This window comes from Crinia signifera, chromosome 19, assembly GCF_055691185.1.
Source record: "Crinia signifera chromosome 19, ASM5569118v1, whole genome shotgun sequence".
Taxonomy (NCBI): domain Eukaryota; kingdom Metazoa; phylum Chordata; class Amphibia; order Anura; family Myobatrachidae; genus Crinia; species Crinia signifera.
Genome location: NC_139226.1, coordinates 97,670,183 through 97,694,252, shown reverse-complemented (window position 1 = coordinate 97,694,252; position 24,070 = coordinate 97,670,183). Strand labels below are relative to the sequence as shown.

Here is a 24,070-nt window from a genome sequence, read left to right as displayed (position 1 = left end):
CCATGGGAGGTGCTGTGCGCTATCGCGCATGTGCAGCAGCCCTCCTGTGGCCATTTTGGATGTGGGCAATGTGCCCAGACAGTCCATGGGGAGCACGCCGGCCCGTTTTTACGCCGTTTTGGGCCGGCCCACCGGGAAATGGCCCGGTTTCCCGGTGGGCCAATCCGCCCCTGATTACATTAATGGGATCATTTATCTAATTTGTATAACCTGCATTTTACATAACACAATTACCATGTATACAATGTTTTTAAAATTGTTGTAGTGTTGTCATATGCCTTTTATTATTACTAAAAGTATCTGTAAAATTGTTCGGTACAGTAATTAATGTTTTATTAATGGAAAAGAAGGAGTACCATGCACAGTAACTTGAAGATACATTTAAAACGAGAAAATACACTCTGAGCTGTCTGTATAAATTACTTAGTGATAAACTTTTTTACCAAGACCTCACACTGGGATGGGCTGGTCGAGAGGTGGCACGCTGATTTGCCATATATTCAAAATATTGATTAGATTTTACATCTACAATTGCACGCAATGAAATCCTTAAAATCTGCGTACCTCCAGGAAGTGCATATCCGAACCCTGCACAGAGCCTATATTTCACCCCACCAACGGAGACATATGGCTGCTGAGGAGTTAGGCCACTGTTATAAATGTGGCATTTCTAAAGCCGATTTCACCCATTGCATGTGGGACTGCGTCAAAGTTAAAAGGTTTTGGTGCAAACTCACCAATTTTATTAACAAGATGTTATCAGTTAATTGGTCTATGTCCCCACCAGCATGTATGGGACTTTCCTTCCACAACTGGCAGATGGATACGATTGACACCAATGCTGTCCCACTCCTAATAACTACTATTACAGTATCTCGGAAATGCATTCTAATCTATTGGACGAAAAAAGCCGCTCCAAATCGATCACGTCAAGCAGAAACTCATACAATTTATGTATTTTGAAAGGAAACCTGCTCGATTGTATCAACAAAATGGATTACGCAGATTTTATTTAAAATGGTCCTTTATTAATATCTTGGAAGACAAAATCAAACAGAATGTCACATCTAACTTGGACACCTTCTGAGAACTGTGCGTCATCAACACGAATGGGGCTACTTGCGGCCCTCTCCTCAAGTAGTTGAAGGGTGGTATGGATGGTCATAGGGTTGTATATTGATGGTGATGTGTTCTAACATGATATCTGTTGAACCGGGAAACTTAGGGAATGTCTTGTATGCAAAATGAAGATAAAGACAGTTTCCCTACCCACAACCACGTTTGCAGCTTTTTTCCAACTTCATGTCAGAACTATTTTATTTGTAACTGAAATATGTCTTCACACGAGTACCCTAACTTGAATGTCTGTTCTTCTTTGAATTTACATGTCGTGACATGCCATTGTGCATTTTATACTCTATGTTATGTAAAAAATAAAAAGAATAAAAAAGGTACTGCTTTCCTAGCACGGCGCCCGTCTCATTGAGTGTATGCCTTATGTTTAAGGTACTTAAGGCATACAATCAACGCGATGGACCCGATTTTTGAATCTCATGGATCTTATGCATCCATGAGATGAAAAATCGTGAGCCCCCAATAACCATTGTTAACGCCATAAGCACTATCAACGCCAACCCGAAGCGTGGCGAGCGCAGCGAGTCAGCGAGGGGCGACGGTACGCCTTTTCATACCCCCACTATCCACGTCGGCGTGGCGTTGATTTTATATAGTGTGGCGAGCGCAGCGAGCCACCGAGCCCGAAGAGTGGCGAGGGGACGCGGACTACTTTACATGTATTCCGCGTCCCCTTGCGGGGCACGCTGCGCTCGCCACGCTTCGGGCTCGGTGGCTCGCTGTGCTCGCCACACTATATAAGATCAACTCCAAACCGACGTGGATAGTGGGGGTATGAAAAGGTCGGAGGACGCGTACCGCTGCCCCTCGCGGGCTCGCTGCGCTCGCCACTCTTCGGGTTGGCGTCAATAGTGGGGTGGCGTTAACAATGGGGGGGTGGCATTTCACCCATGAGGGGGGTTAGCAATTAAAATTGGGGTTTTGGGGGCTTTTTACATTGATTCCAATGTAAAAATCTCGTCGATTTGCATCATCTCATGCATCTTATGCCGCACAAACACATAAGATGCATGAGATGCTTGAGATATCAGCCCCACATACTATCTAGATCGTGGGCGCCGTGCTAGGAAAACAGTACCATAAAAAAAAAAAAACTTGAAGATACATTTACATTATAATTTTTTTTACATTTAGTTAATGTGTTAAATGGAGTCAAAAATACTCCCCGTAAAAAAAGTATTTTGCCAACTGCTGTGCGTGTTTAGTTATTTATTTCCATATTTTTTTTTAAGCTTGTTATGACTTTATAACTTTTTTTAAAACATAAGGATTTTACTCACATTCATTCCCAGTTTCATGAAAAAGAGACATGGAAATTAAAAAAAAAAAAAAAAAAAAATTGTAAAAACTTTTTTTTAAATATTGCATTTTCTTTTCTTTCCAGGGCTGAAGTAGTGTTAGGAAATATCATCAAGAAGAAAGGTTGGAGGTAATTATTTGTACTTTAAAGCTGAGTGATTAATTTTTGATGCAGGAAACAGTTTCATCTACAACCTCTTTGCTCAGAAGGTGAAAAAAGACCACAATGAATAATTTATGCTGTAAAATTGTGCAGGTTCATTTCTGGATATCTTGTTGTTTATGCAACTGAATGTGGCCTGTGTTGGTCTCTGGTCGATAATAGGATGTGCAGATGATGTTTAGAGTATTTTTTTTCTTCAATTAATGCTTTTAATTGCTTTTAATTGTTATCTTCTCTATCAGACATTTTAACAAAATACTGTTTTGACATAGTCAGCGAATGATTTCCTTCTAGTTAATAGCAATGGTATAAATTATTTATAAAGGTTTAAAGTTTCCTGCACTATGATACAGGTATGCCACGTTTGTGCAAAAAAATAAAAAATACATATGTGTACTAATGGAAGTAACCTTATAGCACTACAACATTTATGAGATGGTATTCCATAAAAAAATAAAATAAAAAAAAAATAAAAATTGTAACTATCAAGAATAAAAAAAATTTTGTCATTTTTTGTTTTTCTTTTTTAGACGGTCAAGTTTGGTTATTACAACTAAAATATTTTGGGGAGGAAAGTAAGTCATTGAACTTCTTTTATTTTGATTTGTCTGTTTCTATGCAACACAACTTGTAGATAAACTTTTTCTTTATATTCTAGGGCAGAAACTGAGAGAGGTCTATCAAGAAAACATATAATTGAAGGTACAGTGTACAGTACTGCTGCCGTTACACACTTGTCGATTTACATAGGATATCTATTCTGGGTCCTAGATAACACAGCAATGTAACAATAAGAGATAAGAACAGTAGAAGCCAACAGGAAGATTTATGACCTTTCCGAAGTATTTTTCAACAGGTCACAGATCTATAAATATTCATAAACATTTACAATAGAGGGTAAATTATTGTTATTAAAAACCAGGTGTTCCAGTTAAGACCAGCAGCAAAATCAGGACTACTGTGCACTCAGTGACCCATGTGCTAGGTACATTACATCTACCGATAGTGCACGCTCAATGCTCTAAGAATACTTAGTCAAAATCATTTGGGTAAACTCAATTAACAAGGAGCATAAGTTAAGTTGTTAGCATGCAATATATATATGGATGGCTGGCAGTCAGAATGCCAGTGGTTAGAAAACCATCAGCTGCACTGGGATGGTAAGAATCCCACCAGGGGTCTGATTATAATTGCATTCCTAGATCCTTTGTTTTTTGTAAGGATATCCTTATGTGTATCCCAAATATGTTTTTACTGTCTTAGGCCAGTTTTCGTTCTACCTGCCAGTTTATCGGCAGGCTGGATTCAATGTCCCGCATGCCGATCTGCGAAAAGGGGGCGTGTCCGTAAAACGGCTGAGGATGGTCGAGATCCGTCCGTTTTCGGCAAAACAGGCTCAACTGCTTTTAAAGTTGGTTATGTTCTTTTGATCTGCCTCAGGAACGACAGCATGGAATAGGCCCCTGCCGCTTTTTCCCACATTGGAAATAGTGGTGGGGATTGAATAGAATACCCCCCTTAGTCTTTACCACCTGAGGCTGTTCCTCTTGTCTATTACCTTTATTGTGAAGTAATTTATCCTAAAATTGACCCTGCACCTATCTTCCCAGTTCTAATACCTCTCCTTCTTTGAATAGTATCTCCCTCTGTGACCTTGTTAAAACCCTTCGTATATTTAGTTGCTGTCATGACCTCCTTTTCCCTTCCCTTCTCTGCTCCACACTATTCGAATAAAACTAAATTAATGCAACCAACTACTTGAAAGTTGTACCTGACAAAGTGGCTACTAAGTGTACAGTATATATTATAATTGCAGTAGCTTATACGAACCTCACGTGGATTTTCCGGGAGATATTTTATAGAAAGGAAACTGCTGTTTTTTTGTGTGTTTAACCCTTTGAGTGAATTTGTAAAAATTGGTGTGAAAATTGCCAAGCAAACATTTGTATTCATCATACTGACCTGTAATGTTTACCTTTTATTGGAAATATAATCTTTTTTACACAATATTTTTTTTATTTGAATTTATATAAATAATGTGAGACATTGGCATTTTTAGCAGATATTTAGCATATCTGTCAAAGAGCTGTTTACACTCAAAGGGTTAAAATATTGAACCGTGGAAAAAGGAATTGATTTGAAAGAACTGGAGTTTACCTTGTTTTAAAATACAATACCAAAAATTATTAAAAAATATAAAATATATGTAGGTTATATAATGTGGACTAGGACATTTTAATGTGGCTAGAAGTCTCTGATGTATCCTATTGTAGACTACTAACACATTTCAAAGTGATTGAGCATATTGAAAACTGTTTGCTACTATATAACTGCCTTGATTATTGCTGCTATTAGTGTTGTTAATATGTCATTTTACACTTTGGCCCTCATTCTAGTTGATTTGCCCCATTGCGAATTTGCAACGGGGACCAATGTTGAAGATCTGAGCATAATCGCTTATGCGCATCTGCAGATCTGCACTGCGGGCGCCCTCGGAGACTTGCATAGTCTCTGAGGCACATACAGCGGGTGGCCGTGCAGGAGGCGGCCAGGGTGCGTTTCCTGAGCGTACACGCGAAACCGCTGTGTGCTCCCAGGAAACTGCTGGGCGTCCCTATGCGAATGGGGGCAGCCACCTGCCTTCCGATGGTGGGTGGCTGACGTCACGGGATTTCAGCTGCTTGCCCTGTTCTCAGAGCTGGATGCCGCTAACCTGATCACCAGAGAGTGACTTAGTTTAGCGAGTGCTATAGAAATCATTTGATGTTTGGCGACCATCAAACGATTTTGTGGTCCCAACACAAGTCTGCAAATGGATGTTTATACAAAACGTCCATTTACAGTGCTGCAGGGAAATTCGGTGACTAGCAGGGGGCGGGCGTTCAGGCTGGCGGCGTAACATGTCTTGCAAGGCAGCCAACTAACGCTGCTTTGCGAGCCAACCAGAATGTCAGAGTCTGATGCATCCATATCTATTTTTTTACACCAGATTAGTAATTAGTGCTGTTAGTATAGTAAATTGATATGTACGTTAGTACAGATTAAAGGTTTAGTAGCCTAGAAATCTTTGGGTCATTTTCAACAGATGACGTGCTTGTTTCCTTTTACATTGTTTAGGCTTAAAGGCTTCTTTAGACAGACTTCAGCTAGAATATGTGGATGTTGTGTTTGCCAACCGTCCTGATCCCAACACACCGATGGAAGGTAAAGACCCAATAGACAGCGCAATACCTTGCTTTAAAATGCTTCTTATTGCACAACCTCTATGTTTATACAGTATGAGAATCCCTAAGGATATTATATATGTAATAAATCAAAATATTGACACACCTTGTTAAATGAATTGCCTTTGTCAGTTGATAGGATGTTAGACAAAACCTTTGCGTGTTGTTTTTATCACATCTTTTGCAACGTGTGGCATGAATAAAAATGTTACATACATTTAAATCTCTTATGAAGACATATGTATGTGAAGGGTGTTTGTCACGTTCAATTGGAGCCTATTCCTATATATATTTTAAATATATAAGTAATTTAACCTCTGGTCTTGCTATGCTTTTGGTAGTGAGAAGTAAATGCTGTGATCATTATGTCTTGATCATAGTTTTACCAAATGATATGATAGAACCACTTGTGAATTCCGTTAATAAACATAAAGCAGAACTTCTTATGTTAATTGATTATATTTAAAATGTATTTGACTAATACGCCTTTTTAAGTTGCATCATTGCTGTTGTCATGGAAGTGGAAAACCTATCAAATTTTATTAAAGCACTTATTTTTATATTATTATTATTATTATTATTATTATTATTTTTTAATCACCTAATTTTTGGGGTGTTTTTTTCATTCACAGATTTTTTTTTGGCCCTTACAGTTTTTAGATTTTATTTTTGAATTTATTTATTTTTATTTAATATTAATACATCATTATTGTGTTTCAAATTAAATATTGCAGCATATTTATTATTATTATAATTTTATTCATTTTTATTATGATGTCCATTTAATTTTTTGTGGCATTTTCCAGTATTTGAAGTTGACTTCTGACCTCTTTGTATTGAAGGTTTCAGATACTAATTTACAAGAGGTTAAATGTTAATATTTTATCAATCCACCAAGTGCTCACTTTTTTTTGTCGCTACTTTAAATTATTTAATTATTCCATGATTTATTTTTTTATTCCTTGATGGTAATTTTTTTTTTAAAAAGTAGTATTCTAATTATATAAAGTATAGGGTCACAACAAGGTGATCTTAATGTTTAAGCGAAAGGATTTCAAAGATAGTGGTAACTTGATGTAACTTTGGCTGATGACTGATCAGATTTTTTTTTTAAATATAATTCTTTCCTTTTTATTTTTCAACACATTAAAACAAAAATGCGCAAGTGAAGGGCATATAAGGGGTATAATTTAAAAACATTTCCCAATTAGTTTCTTAGCCAGATATTTAAAAAAAAATCAACCACCATATAACAATTTTTATTTTATCAACCACCATATAACAATTCTGAAGCCCTGCGCCCGTTTGTCAAACAATGTAATGAAGTTACAGCTGTAAACTCTGGTCTTTCTAAATCTTTCTTTTATCACCAGGAGACCCATTTAGTTCTTCCAAGTCGAGAACATTCATCATAGAAGGTACACAGTACCCACAGTCTCCATATTGAATTCTGTGTCCAAAAGGCATTTTATGGGACAGATAATGTATTTTTATCTTTACCATACAAGTGTTACCTCCCCACTCCCCTCCCCCCACCTCCCCCCAAAAATATCCATAAAATGCATAAATGAAATACCCTTTAAGAACATCTTGCAAGTAAAATCCTATTTTATTTTATAAACCCTTTAATACCCCCTACCCTCTTTCTGCCCTGATTTGTGTATCATATCATTATTATTGGAGTATTTTTCTTTTGCATGGTAGAAACAGATTGGTGTATTTTCCTTTCCTTTTTATTTTCTCTAAGACTTTCAATTTCCTGCATCATTGAAGTTTTTGTTCGGGTGGTCTTGTACCTTTTTATGGTGCACATTACTGTTGTCAGAACTTCCGTAATGTGAAGAGAATACTCAATGATGCTGTTTCACCTTCAAGAAATATGAACCGGCAACTTTTCTTGAAGTGATCAGTTCTACCACTGGGCAAACAAAAATTCTAAATCAATTGGAGTGGTCACTCATTTTTGAATACTATATCGTTTTATTATTATTACTACTATTTTTTAGTATACAATCTTTTTAAATTCAATTTTCAAGTTTTAAATGCAAAAAACGCTCTAACATTTTCCTGTTCTTTTTTTTTTGCCCAATTGTAGCATCTGGTAGTTATGCTTGTGTGACCTCTTTCATACCCAGCATTGTATAGCTATGGTATGCTCCAGTGCACTCCAGAGGATCTGTCTATCTTCCAGTAGAATATGAGGCTTGCTGGCTAGGTGCTATGTGACCACGCATGATCATGTACCATGCATTATGCGGAATCTTTTACTTTTCTTGGCATGAGCCTATGTTTCAGAAATTAAGAGGATTGCATGATGGTCTGTTGTGGCATTGGCCCCCCTAAAGTGTTTCTAAAATATATACGAATACACCTTGTGTCAAGAAACAGCTTGTAGATGGACTGACAGATGAATATTTTGTACTTGTACACAAAGGTTTGTGTTGTGAATTTGATGCCGGTTACCTCTAACCATGAAGTGACTTGCACAAAATGTGTTATGCAAATGTGATTTCATTACTATACTAAATAAAATTAAGATTTAAATTGATGATATATAGATGGAAAATATGAACCTTTGTAGATCTGTTTAGTGTGTCTATGGTTAAAAAAGACTATCCTTACATTAATTTTTAATATTTTTTTTTTTAGAAACACTTAAAATTGCACTTTACGGTATGCCTGGCAAGCACTGTAGATTTATGATTTTCCTGCTATGTAGACAGTCTGTCCATGCTCATTCAATAACGCCTTTTGTGACATTATATTTATCTGATACATAAAATATTGCTCACCTAAAATTTTCATTACACTTTGTAGTGCGTCAACACATTTGAGCACAAATTTTATTTTTCAAAAGTAATCATCTTGACTCCAGGACTACTTGGAACTATGGTCTATTTTTGAACCAATATGTGAAATTGCTTTTACGGTCTGTCTTAACATATAGCTTGTTTTTAAATTAGTCTGTCTAGACCAGGCATTCTCAACCATGGTCCTCACAGAACACCGACAGTGCAGGTACTAATTAAGTCACCTGTGCTCAAGCCTTGATATTACTAAAACCTGCACTGTTGGTGTGCCTTGGATTGAGGTTGGTAATGCCTGGACTAGACTGATTTGCGATTTTGTCTGGTGAGTTCAGTGATACACAGAGCTGGATTAAGACACCAGGGGGCAAGATACTGGTTTGAGCCCAGTTTCCCCTCCATTTGTAAAAAGGAAAAAACATACATAAAAATGTGTGGACCGTTGCTCTTCAGTGTCCACTTGTGGTCTGAGATGAGATATAAGATGTTTGTATTGGATGAGTGATTGAGTGATTTATAAGTGAAAATGAGGAGCTTAAGATGGTCCAAAAGGGGAAGAGTGGGGGGGGGGGGGGGGGGCATGTTAACAAGGGGGAGGAACAATTAAATCATAGCTACTGAAAGAAAAATGTAACAAGCGCAGGCATTGTGGATCAAATTTAAGAACGGAGAGGTGGAAGAGGGTGCACTCATGACTGGAAAGATATATGAACAAATAGGTTGAGGAAGAGTCTAATCACAAAGATATTGTGTGGGTGACCACAATTGGAGGAAATAGAGGAGGTATGGATGGCAGCCGACTTTAGGGAAAGGGGAGCAGAAAGTGTTTGCACCATAGTGTGAGATGGCAGCTTGAAGGGAACTTGGTGGGGGAGCAATGGGTTCAGTCCAAGATATGCTAAGTTAAAAGAAAGTGTTGAGCCATCTAGAAAGAGAAGAAAGAGAGTTGTGGATAAGAGCAGAAGGGGAGATGTCAGGATGAGAAGTACTGTATAAGGAGGAATTGTAGACTGAAGAGCTGGTGAGGTCAGGAAGGTATGAAATGTAGAGAGAGAAGAGAAGGAGTCCATGGACACAGAGCATCGGACATACTGTAGAAAGAGATGTTACAGATATAGCAGGAGAGCCATGAGAGGGCAATGTCCTAAAGTCCAAGGGAGTGGAGGGTTAGAAGGATGGTGGCAAATGCAATGTAAATATTGTAAACTATGCAAGATATTGTTCTCACAAGTAGAAGTTTGGCGTTTCTGTTCATTTATTTGCTTTATCAGCCGCAAGTATCGTCTACATTTTCCTCTGATTTGGGTGGGACAGGGGTTGCAATAAAAGTGTTGTTTTCCGGACGATAGTTGACCAAAAATTGGTTATTTTGTTGCCCCTTGTCCTGGTGGGCCAATGGCACAATGGTAAACATTCCTGCCTTGGTGTCACAGCGGTAAGCATTCCTGCTTCACAGCACTGGGTTCATGGATTCAGCTCCCAACAGGGCCCTATCTGTGTGTATTTTGTATGATATCCTGGTGCTTGTGTGTGTTTCCTCTGTGTGCTCCGGTTTCCTCCCACACTCCAGTAAGTTATTTCACTGGTGACGTAAAAATGGGCCCAAGCTTTAATGTGTAGTAGAATTTAGTCTGTAAGCTCCATCGGGGCAGGAGTAAGCTCCATCGGGACAGGACCTGATGTGAATGATTCCACATTACCTGTGATTAATGATTAAATATTTACTGCATAATACGCTGGTGATATTACTGCATAATATGCTGGTGATATATAATGCAACACTAATATATACAGTAGTACAATACAGTATACAATCTTCCATGGGAACAGGGACAAAGCGGGACATTTGGCCACAGCATATTACAGATCACACAACTAAATCTTACTGCAGGGGTGGCCAGACCGGTCCTTGAAATCTACCAGTCCACGTTTTCCAGATCACCTATGCACAGGTGCAGTCATTACTAACTGTCACATTTCCAAACCTGCTGCATTCATTCCTACTATAGATCCACAGGTTGCCTTATATACATGAACTGTTGGTAGATCTTAAGGACAGGTTTGGCCACCCCTGTCTTATTGTGTAAAATAAAATATATACCAATGGCTTTTGGTTTATGAATGACGCACCTAGGAATCGGTTATTTTGCAGCTATTGGCACTTGGCCTGTGGTGACAACAACTGTATGTTGCTCCTGATGTTCTCCATTTTCCTCAAGATTGGGAAAAGTTCTTACTGCAAGAAAAGTCTTTGGACCTGGGTTCCCCTCGTGCGAACCAAGCCCGCTTACAAATGGACAATGATGAATTACACTGCTTGCTAGATGTCCTTGCAGCATACTGTCCCCTCTCGGTGTTGTAGATCTAGCTTCCTGCATGGTATGGAGCATCTTTAAATGCTTAATAGAGTCTTTACTGTCCTGCCTTCCCTCCATTCATTTCTCTGCAGAAACAGTCCGGGCCATGACCCACGTCATTAACCAAGGAATGGCCATGTACTGGGGTACCTCTCGTTGGAGCTCTATGGAAATAATGGTAATTTGTTTGAGAACTTTTTATTCCATTACTGTGTATGACGTTTTCCCTCTTTATATGCCCACCCCGATGAACCACCAGCATATTCTTCACCAGTGATCATCAGAATGTAGTAAAGTCCGTTAGAAGTAATGCTTATTATTATGCCAGCCTCAGGGATGTAGAAAGGATTCCCGAGCATCGGTAAAAAGGGGGCGTGGCTTAATGGTGGTTATGTGATGCTTTCCCCATTTAATAAAGTTCTTAAAATATGTTTTACAAATCACTACTCGGCACCGTCCTGCAGGGAGGGGGCGCTCCATGGCTATCTCTCTCTCTATCTATCTAGCTATCTATCTATCTATATATACATATATATATATATATAATGATATATTTTTAGTACTTCGTTTGGGTGGCTGTGAATACACGGTTATAAGGTCTAATTCAGAACTGATCGCAGGGCACATTTTGTTTGCAAATGGGAAAAACCATGTAACATGCACAGAGAGAGTTAGATTTGGGCGGGGTGTGTGCAAACTAAAATCTAAATTGAAGTGTAAAAATAAATCAGTCAGTATTTACCCTGCACAGAAACAAAATAACCCCCCCCAAATCCAACTCTCTCTGCACATGTCACATCTGCCCCAACAGCAGTGCAGCATGGTATTGCCCACTTGCAAACGAAATGTGCCCTGCGATCAGGTGTAAATGATGCCCGTAGTGTGTGTGTGTGGCTCGGAAGAGTAGACTAGTGTACTGGATTGTGACGGGGATGTTCCAGTACATAAAATATAACGCTCGTATTGGTTGCAGATTTAAACAAACAAACAAGGAGTTGATGATAAATCGGGTTGACAGGAGCATGGTATTGCTAGATGCTTCCAGAAGGATTTAACATAATTATTTTTGGAGTTGAGTGAGCATTTATCCGGAAGAGTAGGATAGAGGGAGTATAGAAGTAAATATGCACAATGTATATAATTCAGACGTCTCGCTTAAGCTATATATATATAAATATGCACGTAGCTGTGTGCTTATTAGTCCATTCCGCACTTACCCCACTTACAGATGCACCTTTCATTTACAGCAGTCAGCCTCGGATTCTCTTATGTTAGATTCCACAGAACCTTTCACCACTGGGGCAGCAATGCAGTGACAAGATTTATTCTGCAGTGTCCTTTTGCTGCAGTTGTGTGCTGTCTCTGTACAACACATTAACTAATTGGCCCGTGGAGGTATAGACCCCACTAGAGTGGACTTTACTTATATGCGGGAGAAGTTTACCAGCAAATTGCAAGCAGTATGGTTGTTACTCAAGCTGATACCAGGCCATATACTGTGGTGCAGCAGAGTATAATCCATTATATTCTGGAATTAGGGGGTAATTCAATTAGGTGGGAACAGCTGATGCTTTGTTTGAGGAATACTTGCATACCTCCCAACTTTTGTGATGATGTGGAGGTGCATAAGTCCTTGAACAATTCACAAAGGAACATCAAATGCGAAATCCCAATCCTCCAGTGTGAGATGGAGAGGGTGATGGTTCATCTCACACTGGAGGATTGGGATTTCGCATTTGATGTTCCTTTGTGAATTGTTCAAGGACTTATGCACCTCCACACAATATACTGAGGACACTTACCTTGTTATTATGGTGTAAGTTATCTGAAAGCGCTAGGGGTAATTTGATCTACTTTTGTTGTATTCAATTTGCTAGAAGGTGGGTGAACCTTCTGATATCAATTACCAGCAGCATTCAGACATCAGCACAAAACAAGTACTAAACAACACTTTGGCCCTTATTCTGATCGGTGCAGCCAGAGCCGATTATGCGGCCAGGACCGTGCGTGCGAAACCCCGCCTTCCATACGGATCGCCAACTCCGTCCGTATGCGGTAAGAAGCTGGCCGAACGGACCGCACGTGTATTTTTTACGGAATACGCCTCCTCCATCTAAGGGAACCTCCCCCATCATTCGATGGTCGCAGACCATCGAATGCAGGACCGAGTGCTCCACCAGCACCCGCAACCTCAGACCACACGGGCATTTTTCCGTGCAAAAGCAGGGATCTGGGCGGGCAGCTGACATCCGGCGATGTCATATGTCCGCCCCCTACACGTGCGTCACGGCCGCATTACCATACGTACGCCCAGCGTTTTCATGGGAACTCCCATGAAACGCAGGGCGTATGCATATGGTAATGAGCCCAAATAGCCCTTCACGTCCCTCTCCACCCCCTGTTCGGAGTGTTCACAGATCATGCGGGATTTGGCCGTACGCCCGCTCGCACATGCGCAGACACAAAACATCGGCGGCCCGAACGCACGCGGATATATCCGCACCGATCAGAATAAGGGCCTTTGTCTTTTCTAAGTCAGACAGAACCTGAAATATCTGACTGAGAAGAGCAATTAACAAGCTTGGATGGGGACAACTGCTTTGAAGTCAAATATCTCCGGTTCCCAAGGGCTGATTTTTAAAATTCTTGTACCCATGGAAAGAGGAGATCCTCAGCTTTCAGTGTAGACTCCTGGGGGGGGGGGGGGGTTTCTGGGTACTCAGAAACCCCCCCTGCATGCGCTACTGAGTGGGCTCCGTAAATGAGGGACTGATCTGGTTCTCCGGGACTCGGATATTCATATACCAGAGTTGGCTGTTGAGCCCCCACTTGCTGCAGCATATGACCAGTAGTCATAAGCGGGAGCCGGTGAGGAATATCTACAGCACTGTAGATGCCCCCAATGTGCGGGGGCCCCTGTGTGACTGTCCTATCCACACTTTCTATAAACCACAAGTGGGAGTGTCGACAAAAATGAGCAGATCCAGTGGTACAGTGGGTGAAAGTTGCTTCCACCTAAATGGATTCCCCCCCTTAATTTGGATGCTAAACTAATAAACGATCAGAGCTTAAATAAGTCACGGTGGACTATTCCTTCTGGTATATCAGCATAACATCAAGTCCACGTTCCAGAGTGTGTATAAACATTGCCAGCTTTATCTCCATTGTAGGAAGCATATTCTGTAGCGCGGCAGTTCAATCTGATTCCCCCCATTTGTGAACAAGCCGAATATCACATGTTTCAAAGAGAAAAAGTAGAGGTCCAACTGCCAGAGCTGTTTCACAAGATCGGTAAGTTCTTCTCCCCCCCCCCCTATGAATCCCATGTTTTTTTATGGAAATAATTAAACACGATATCTATGTATAAGTGGTATGTGCATAGTGCTCCTATGTATGTACCAATAATGTATTACTTGAAACCGCTGCTTGCAGAGCACTGAAGGGTGGTGGGGTCTGGTGACAGATCTGGAAGACATCTCTGCACTGCTTTGCTGGCCTACCGTAGCCTGCCTTTACTACACCACGCCCAAACACAGCTTGCTGGCGTGTGTGGCTGTACTGGTGTGATTTGCATGTCTCCGCCCACCATATTTAAAGGCATAATTAAAGTATTACGACCAGTGTTTTATTTACAATGGAAAACTTTTTTACTCTGTTTGAGCCCACCTCACCCAAACCTAGTTGCAATGTATTGGTCTCCACTTGCTAAAATATGGGGCTTTACCATCCCCCAAAAATATCCTTTTAATTTTGATGTAGGTGGCCATTGCTGTTTTAACTATCGATGGTGCAATTTATGTTTAACATCAGTGCCATGAAACCACCAGACAGTCATGAGGGGGCTAGGGGTAGGGATGGTCATCGGAAGCCCATCATCAAAAGTATGTTGGACTTCTGCCTTTGAAACTTTTGGTTTGATGGTCACTAACTATTGTATCAAAAGAATTCCGTGGAAAAAAAATACACAAACATGTTTGTGGATCATTTGTTGTTAACCTTAATGGTATTAAATAATCAACAGGGGAACTATCCATGGGTTCATTGTCACTTTGCAATGTCAGACAATCAGAGCGGAGGGTGGGGCTTTGCTAAGTTGGGCTTCACGCCCTGGTGCAGGGAGAGAAAAAAAATTGGCTTTCCACCATCAGTGGCAAGAGCATCGTTGACAAACAACCATTTGTTAGCCATAGAAGGTTGGTGGCTTTTACCTATTTTAATGTTTTTCTGCTCGGCTACAGTATACAATGAGACAGGCTGAGCAAGTAGCTCCGCCTCCCAGCACACTGCTCGGCTGCAATATATAATGAGACAGGCTGAGCAAGTAGCTCCGCCTCCCAGCACACTGCTCGGCTGCAATATATAATGAGATAGGCTGAGCAAGTAGCTCCGCCTCCCAGCACACTGCTCGGCTACAATATATAATGAGACAGGCTGAGCAAGTAGCTCCGTCCCCGTCTTGTGCATGCGCCCTGCACTGCCAGGACTATTTTATTGCCCCAATCAGTCCCTGTCTAGTCCTTTGGATGGTGCAGTTGTATATTCCACTGTATTTGTACGCAGTAACACAAATGCATCTAAAATAAAATTACAATAACTAAGTTTATTGACCATAAAACAGAATTCATTATTTGCTGGAACGCTCCAATTAATGTGCAATATAACAGTAACACGGTCTCTTAGACTTGTAAATGATCCATCTATGAAATAATTCAGAGCGCTTCTATATGTATAAGCTGAGGCTTTTATCTGAGTATTACTGTCAGCCTGCTTATCTGGCACTCTACATTATGTTATGTATGGAGCAGGCACTCTACTTGATCTGCTTGGTAGTCATTGAATCTCTATAGGAATCGCTGCCGGTACTTATGTCACTATATTGTCAACTGCCGCCTTGGCTGAGGGAGGAATTATTGTCTGGAGTGGTCTTTCATAGCTTTGGAGGTCAAGAACTTGACTGGCCTGCACACAGCACTGACTGCAACCCCACTAGACACCTTTGGAAAGAATCAGAACGTTCTTGTGGCTGGATGAATGTAAATGCTGCGAAACGCTCCAGAATTTAGTGGAAAACCTTCCAATTGGAATGGGGACTAATAGCAGCGGGTGCCAGATGCCTTAACGACAGTTGGTATTCCAACAGTCATTTCCCCGACATTGGAATTCCAACTGTCCATACCCATAGCAGCAAAGGAGGACTAATTCCACATTATTGCCCAAAGGTTTGGAAGGAAAGGTTTTGTTCGTGTTTGGGGATCCACATACTTTTGGCTGTTTCATGTACTATGGTGGGTCTCCAAATATTATTGCTATACAGGTTTTGCATAAATCAAAGCCTAGCTTTCATTGTCTATTTGTTATTCCCTCAACCAGGTGTTGGCGCTATGACCTGGTCACCGCTCGCTTGTGGAATAGTTTCTGGAAAATATGATGGGGGGATACCACCGTATTCTAGAGCCTCACTTAAGGTATTTTTTTTAAGAATAGTTATTTACGTGCAGGGGTTAAAGTGAGGGGGAACTGGGGGGAACTGAGTTCCACCACCTCTAATGGTAGGGGGAACTGAGTTCCACCTCTACCACAGTCCTAAACAGTAATTCCAACAGAAAGCCTGTCCCGGGGGTTTCTTCTTCTGACTTGGCATATGTAATGTAAAGTTAAGATGAACAATTGTGGACATTATGTGTATAAGAGGCATCACTGTGTGATTTAATATGAATCAAGGGCACTACATGCGGTGTAATGTGTATACGATTGTGCTAATAAGTATTGTGGGACCATTATCCCTTTATGGGTGGTAGGGCACAAACTCCCTGGCACTGGTCTAGGCTCTGCCTAATGGAGGGGGGGGGGGGGTGTCGGTGTTAGGGGAACGGAGTTCCACCACCTCTCCATGAGCACTTTAAGCCCTGTTTACGTGAATTTATACTGTACAGAACTGTAGTTTCTTCTATTCTCGGGCCTGCAGAGGTTGCGGCACCAGTGACTACATAACCCTGGTGGCTTTGAGATTTGCATATTGCTTATGATACGCCCCAGGAGTATAAGATTAAAGGTCCTTAAAATTATTATTATTCAGTAGCGGTCTGTTGTTATTGGTCAAGTGGTTGGCATCAACACCTTGAAATCAAGTTACAATGGCTTCACGAGAACCTCCGCAACTTTGTGTCTTACGCCTTGTTCTATTTTTAAAGGGTTATCAGTGGTTAAAAGACAAAATATTGAGTGAAGAAGGAAGACGGCAGCAAGCTAAACTGAAAGAGCTGCAAGCCATCGCAGAGCGTTTGGGTTGCACCCTTCCCCAACTAGCAATTGGTGAGTACATTACACATCGTAATGCAACAGTAACGTACATCATGGCCAGGACCAGTGTATAGGGGTGACCTGATTCCAAGATGCCAGAGAAGAACTTGGACGTTGGTGGCAGTTTCTGGACCTTCAGTCCTGATAAAAAAAAAACAATACAAGTCTGTAAAACACTGATAATTTAGAAACTCATACTGTATAATGCAGGGGTTCCCAAACTTTTTTGAATCACGGCACCCTAGCGTATCAGAATTTTTTCGCGGCACCCCTAGGCCCAAAAACAATGAATTAGATTGGGTTTATATGCGATTCTTAGGGTCAGTTATGTGCTAATGGGCAGGATTTGCTTCTGTTTTTACACATTTTATGATTGGCAGCCTCCAGCACTGGTTTTGCCCATAAATAATTAACCATAAATAAATTGAATTGGTCCTGGACCACCAACCTGGGGCACCCCTGCAAGTGTCCCAAGGCACCCCAGGGAGCCACGGCACACAGTTTGGGAACCACTGGTATAATGACTTTAGGGACAGATTCGGTAAAGCAAAAAAAGAAAGTGATTTTGTGTCTGGAACAACAGTGTTGCCATGCGAGAGGAGACATACGTTCATATTGTTTCTGTGCAGGGTAAATACTGTCTGCTTTTGCATGTAGCCCACCCATATTATCATTTTATGCTACAATTTAGATTTAAGTTTGAACACATCCCAGCAAAATCTAACACTCCCTGCACATGTTACTTCTGCCCCACCTGCAGTGCAGCATGGCCCATTTGCTAACAAAGCTGAATCAGGCCCATAGTACACACTTAGAATTGTATCTGCAGTGTTCCTTTGTCAGGAATGCTGATGCCCCAGGAAATACTGTACCAATGCATTCCGTGTTATTTTAGCGATAAAGCCTCTGCCCTGCCGTAACCTGGTGACACGCTGTGATATCGCCATCGGCAACCTGCATTTGGTCCAATAATGCAGCGTGTGGGTAATCCAATCAAAATTCTTGCAAGCTATATGGGTAACTGGAATCCAACACCCAATACCTGCCCCATTCTAGCCATAAGATACGGCCAAGCCTCATCTAATCACTTACACATGTGCTCGGCATTACAGGCGCGGTCTCCAGGGCAAATATATTATTATATATACATAGGTGTGTGAGTATGTTAGACAGATAATTGCACTACACTGTATATGAGAGTACAGTGTCTAAGGATTTGGAATTTGAATATGCCAGCACTCAGAATCGTGCAGTGAGCAACATCTCATTAATAACTGAAAGGACGGTGACTCTTGGTTGCATTTTGTAACATCTGCCAATTCTCTTTTCAGCCTGGTGCCTGAGGAATGAAGGTGTTAGTTCTGTCTTGTTAGGGGCATCCAATGCTGATCAACTCCTGGAGAATATTGGCGCAATACAGGTTTGTATAACACACTTATACACTAGTTCACATTTCCAGCAGCACAGAGGAGGTGCAGCAGGTGCTGGCATGCCTTACACTCTTTTCTCTGTACAAAAAAAGCACCATATAATTGTTTTTCCTCTAATGCTGGGTACACACCAGGACGACTAGGGCCCGATCCCCTCAATCTAGATCCAATTCCGACCAATTGGATGTAGATTGTATGCTGATTGGGCCCTTTTCTGACCTGGTGTGGACCGATACCGATCCGATGCGCGGTCCCGCGGGTCGGTCGGTCGTTATTGAGATCCTACCTGCTGCAGGTAGGATCTCAATGACGACCATACAGCCGGGTGCGGGTCGCCATCGGATCGGACCCACTCACGGTGCACATCGTGAGCGAGTCGTGCCCCCCCCCCCCCCCCCGCGTCACCGTGAGCGGGTCGGACGAGACACTGACGACCCGCTCACGATGTGCATCGTGAGCTGGTCGGCCTGGTGTGTACCCTACATAAGGTAATGACTCACTTTAAGCAAATAGGGCGATCTGGGGCAGATTTCTTAAGCACGGTGAAGTGATAAAGGGGGAAATTTACTAAAGGAAATTTGTAAAAAAAATAGGTGTATTTGTATCCAGACATACACTTATTTTTTACATTTACTATCCCGAAAATACGGCAATTCGTATTCGTATTGATAGCACATCAATACGAATTGCCGTATTTTCAGGATAGTAAATGTCAAAAATAAGTGTATTTCTGGATACAAATACACCTATTTTTTTTTACAAATTTCCTTTAGTAAATTTCCCCCCAAGTGTCTGGTTTTTATCACCTGCCAATCAGCTCCTAACTGTGAAGTAACAGGCTTGGTTTGAAAAATGACAGGCAGGAGCTGATTAGCCGGTGATAAAAAAAAAAACAGACACCTTATCACTTCACCGAGCTTAATAAATCTACCCCTAAGTTACTAGAAGTCACATGCATTGGAGAAAGGATCAACCAACTGTCATTTTTCAAACACAGCCTGTAACTTGGCAGTTAGGAGCTGACTGGCTAGTACTTTATTGCCGTCTGCTTGATCTCTCTCTCTGAAATTCTAATGTTCCACTGCTAGTTAAAAGCCAATTTAATAACATCATTGTTCTTTTTGTGTCTGTCTTCCATTTGCTGTCACAGGTGCTTCCAAAATTATCCTCTTCCATTGTTCACGAGGTTGATAGTATTTTGGGCAACAAGCCATATAGCAAAAAAGACTACCGGTCCTAATGCTGGATGCTACAAACAAAGACCGGTTCCAGTTCCGCTTCGATTCTTCGACTTGCCTGCTTTAAGCTTTACTGAATCCAAGTGGAGAGTGGTCTCATCTAAGAACACAACGTTTCCGGACAGTGTCGGGAAACCGTTACAGTATTAATGTGAGAACCCATATGCTTAATGTATACACATCTACCGCTAATTTGTTTAGCCGCACTAAGATTAGTTACAGGATGAACGCAGTTGTGTGGTTACAGAAAACCTTTCTCAGCATCTTTTATGTTCATCTTGGTAAACTCAGGTTTAATTTGTACATTTCCTCGGCGGTTAACGGCCGCAGAAACTTCAGCTGTTGCCGCAGTGCGATCTCTGGTTTCACGTTGCATAAAGACTCACAGCCCCTCACTTTCTCATGTTAGCTACCAAGAACTGGAATTTTACATTTTCCCAAATCATGAATTTTGCTTTGTGCTTAAATCTTATACCTCAGCTTAAGGAAATACAGCTTATTTAACAGTAATAATTTTTTATTTTGTTTTATTATTTTTGCACCAGTGACCTCTTTACCTATGCTGTTTTTTTTATTTTATTTTATATGATCATTTCATTGCATCTCAATCATGACTAAGCAAATCAGTGTCCTTCAATAACAGAAAATTTGAACAGAATCCCCTTTGCGTAAAGGATTCCTATTGAGAATGGCGCAGAGTGTTTAAGCAATTCCCGTGGCATTGAATATAGATATTTGCACATGGATTTAGTCCTATAATGCTCACAGACTTGAATTGCATATTTCGTAGCCTGAACAGAAGCTTTGTGCGATACGGTCATATAGGGCCCTGCAGGAAACCGAGCACATTACAACCTCTATAGAGGGTGTGGCATATCATTTGCTGTGTACTGATCCATTTGGTAGGAACGTCTGCTGTCCCTGACAGTATGTGAGGTTCTATTCTGGGAATAGACACAAAGCGCACAATGTTCATATGAGCCATTGTCTGTTTCAGGTGATTCCTCAGTGTGGGGGATATGGATCTGGCCGTTACATGCTGTAACTTTGATGTTATTGTTTTGTACAGTCGCTATTGTCCATATTGAAGCTACGTAACCCGCCTTAGTCAGCTGGCGATTGCTCAGGTCTGTATGTCTGGCGATTGCTCAGGTCTGTATATCTAGCGATTGCTCAGGTCTTGGTGTAATTGTACTGTACTTTTAAAGGTTTAAATCTAGATCGGAAAGAGCACCTTAGGTCACCTGTGGTGTTGATAATTTTAGCCTTCAGGAGAGAACTACATGGATACTTCCACTAGATGGTGCCTGATAGAGCAATTCAAGTGTTGCTCCATTCGGCTGCGCACAGCGCACCCCAGGAGCAATGATGTGCCAGGGACCCTTAAAGCTCTATAAATCCCTATCATGTCAGGTTTACTCCATGTCATGGCATTATTTTCTATCTGAAATACTATGCTATAATGTCTCAAGGTCCGCAGAACACGGATAGGTAAGGGCAGTGTCAGCTACGGTATGTACAAGGCTGAGGAGCAGAGCGCTGCTCGGCTTTTTACTTCTCCCATAATGTCAATGCATGGAGAGGATCAGGTATAGACGTCATAGAAGCTTTATATACTTATGTCATCTATTGTACACGTCACAGAATCTAAAGTGAAACTTTCAGAAATTACATTTCTTATATCTTTCCACATGGATATTGGTATCTATTATGCTAGTACATGGTGCCTGTCGTTTAGTACATTGGCTTTGGAGAGTCCCAGCTTGGCCCAGTGTATGGTGGGGCCAGGATCAGATGACCGTAAAGAAGGAAAGTCCTATCTGTATGTAAAGTTTACATCACTGAACTTCTTTATAGTGCTCATATATCTCATAATGTGTTTACTAAGGCAGCCATATACTCTGATTCTGCAGCCCCCACAATGCTCCTGTTATCACTGTAGCCTGTTCTCTTCCCCCTGCCGTGGCCGGTACCCATCAGACCGAATACTAGCGCCTCCTGTGCATCGTGTAGGAATGCCCATCGAACATCAATGATTTGAAATAGAATAGTTTTGCCACCGATAAGGGGGACCAGATGGTTTCCCTCCATCGATGTCCAGCATAAACAAATAGTTTTGTTTCTTTTTTTTTCCCCCTAAGGCCAATCGGTCGAAGAAAATGGATGACCATCGATAGATAAAGACATCAATGGTCATACATTGCATAGTATGACACTATCAATGGGCAGTTACGCTATTGCTATCAATGGCAACCATCAATGGCAAAATGGCCATCCCTATGCAGCTGCACAATTACATATACTGTATTGTTGAAGGAGGGGATGGGCCACGCCCTCTCCCATTACCTGGGTCCGGCCCAGCTGTCCATGCCCCCATTACCTGGGTCCGGCTCAGCTGTCCGCGCGCCCATTACCTGGGTCCGGCTCAGCTGTCAGTGCCCCCTGCATATCACTCAGTGTGTACCCAGCTTAAAATTTTAAAAGATAAATACATATCGGCATTTTGCTAATTTCTATGTTCTAGATCATTGGGTATATGGGAAATTGTCGCTGTTAGGGCATGGAAGGCAGGCGTGCTGCTTGTCTGGGGGCTTATGGGCCCCATACATCAGCAATTAATTGTGACAATCTTCCGTTCTGGAGATGATTGTCACAATTAATCTTTAATGTGTGGGCTCCCCCTTTTGGCGATCCCAATCAAAATTTAATAGGGATCGCCAATCGATTGCTGAATCAGATTTTTCAACATGTTTAAAAATCTGGTTTTATTGGAGTTTCATTTTTGTATGTGTGGGTATTCTAACAGGAAAAATCTGCCGATCACTGAAACAAATCTGTGATGTGTGGGCAAGTCAAATAGATTGAAGAAACCATTTATCTGGGGGGAAAAAATCACTGGATCTGAGAAGCAATTAATTGTGATTGCTGTTTTATGGGGGCCATTAGTCGTTCAGCCGATATTAAGAAGAGTAGAATAATTAATATAATAGTGAGAAGAATATCCTCTTCGTTGTCCTGGTTGTAGAGGAGTTCATTAGATAAAACTGGTTTTCGATCGTTTATGAAGATTTATTTCCTGTCCGATTCCCACCAGCCCAGAGGCGCTTTATCTGCGAATTGTGTAAATTCAGCAAAACACCTATATGTATAATATTTATATTCATATTTATAGGCCGAATCCCATAAGAAAAGAAAATGTCATTAAAAGTCGTCCCACGGTTGCTGCAGTTAGCGCCAAAACCGTGCTCCGGCTATTCCTGGGAAATGCGTAGTCGGGGTTCTCCTTTAACAAATGGGAAATGTGAGCTCATCCTAAACTGGAAATTCCCCGGATTAAGAGTCCTCCAACCAAACATTAGTACGCACACACATTGATATGCCGCCTCCTGTTTTCTTGGCTGTAGTATGTTCCATGTCATCGGTGTGAATGTATCCGCACCAGTGATTGGATGGTATCTCGCTGCTCCTGCTCCAATGAAAACTGCACAAGGTTTCCAGAGAAACTTTGGGAACTAGATTATGTTCTCATGGGGTACTTTATACATACCTGTTAACAAGGGTCACATAACCTACCATGTATGGAACATAGGCCCCTGGAAAAGCAATATAGCGAAGTGTAAGGGTCTTGTTTAAACTGTATTCATCTTTTCACTGTGTGCCCAATACTTCCTCTCTCCCATTACTCTGCTAACGTATTACACCAAGTCTCCAGAAGGGGTCCTCGGTGGACTGCGTGTCCTACTGTATATACCATGGGTCTTCAAACTGCGGCCCTCCAGATGTTGTGAAACTACAAATCCCAGCATGCCTTGCCACAGTTTTAACACTCCCTTATAGCAAAACTGTAGCAATGCATGCTGGGATTTGTAGTTTCACAACATCTGGAGGGCCGCAGTTTGAAGACCCATGGTATATACTAAAAGGCCAATGCTACTCCTCAACTTTATGGGGGGGGGGATTCACTTGTTGTGTTTATAAATAGCACCTGACGATGCAGTTCAATGTTGTTGGGGAATAGTGGATGGTTTACCAGTACAGCATGGGTCAGTCCCTATAAGAACCGGCTAGCGTCCTCATGCCGCAACCTGTCGCAATTGGCACACGTGTACTTTGGTCTG

General features: G+C 41.4%; 1 protein-coding gene across 9 annotated transcripts in view; it reads left to right on the top strand.

The window, feature by feature from the left end:
- Positions 1 to 23,745, top strand: part of KCNAB2 (potassium voltage-gated channel subfamily A regulatory beta subunit 2) — a 151,731-nt gene extending 127,986 nt beyond the window's left edge. For 7 of the 9 annotated variants that reach the window (XM_083163004.1, XM_083163000.1, XM_083163003.1 and 4 more), the window contains 11 exons: positions 2,519 to 2,563; positions 3,127 to 3,171; positions 3,255 to 3,298; positions 5,714 to 5,800; positions 7,194 to 7,238; positions 11,077 to 11,162; positions 14,155 to 14,275; positions 16,355 to 16,449; positions 17,176 to 17,296; positions 18,616 to 18,704; positions 19,865 to 23,745. In XM_083163004.1, coding sequence (XP_083019130.1) covers positions 2,519 to 2,563; positions 3,127 to 3,171; positions 3,255 to 3,298; positions 5,714 to 5,800; positions 7,194 to 7,238; positions 11,077 to 11,162; positions 14,155 to 14,275; positions 16,355 to 16,449; positions 17,176 to 17,296; positions 18,616 to 18,704; positions 19,865 to 19,954 — 868 coding nt within the window. In that variant the 3' untranslated portion in view covers positions 19,955 to 23,745. The remainder of the gene's footprint in view (positions 1 to 2,518; positions 2,564 to 3,126; positions 3,172 to 3,254; positions 3,299 to 5,713; positions 5,801 to 7,193; positions 7,239 to 11,076; positions 11,163 to 14,154; positions 14,276 to 16,354; positions 16,450 to 17,175; positions 17,297 to 18,615; positions 18,705 to 19,864) is intronic. The other 2 variants (XM_083163007.1, XM_083163006.1) reach the window with 1 other exon arrangement.
- The last annotated feature ends 325 nt before the right edge of the window (positions 23,746 to 24,070 follow it).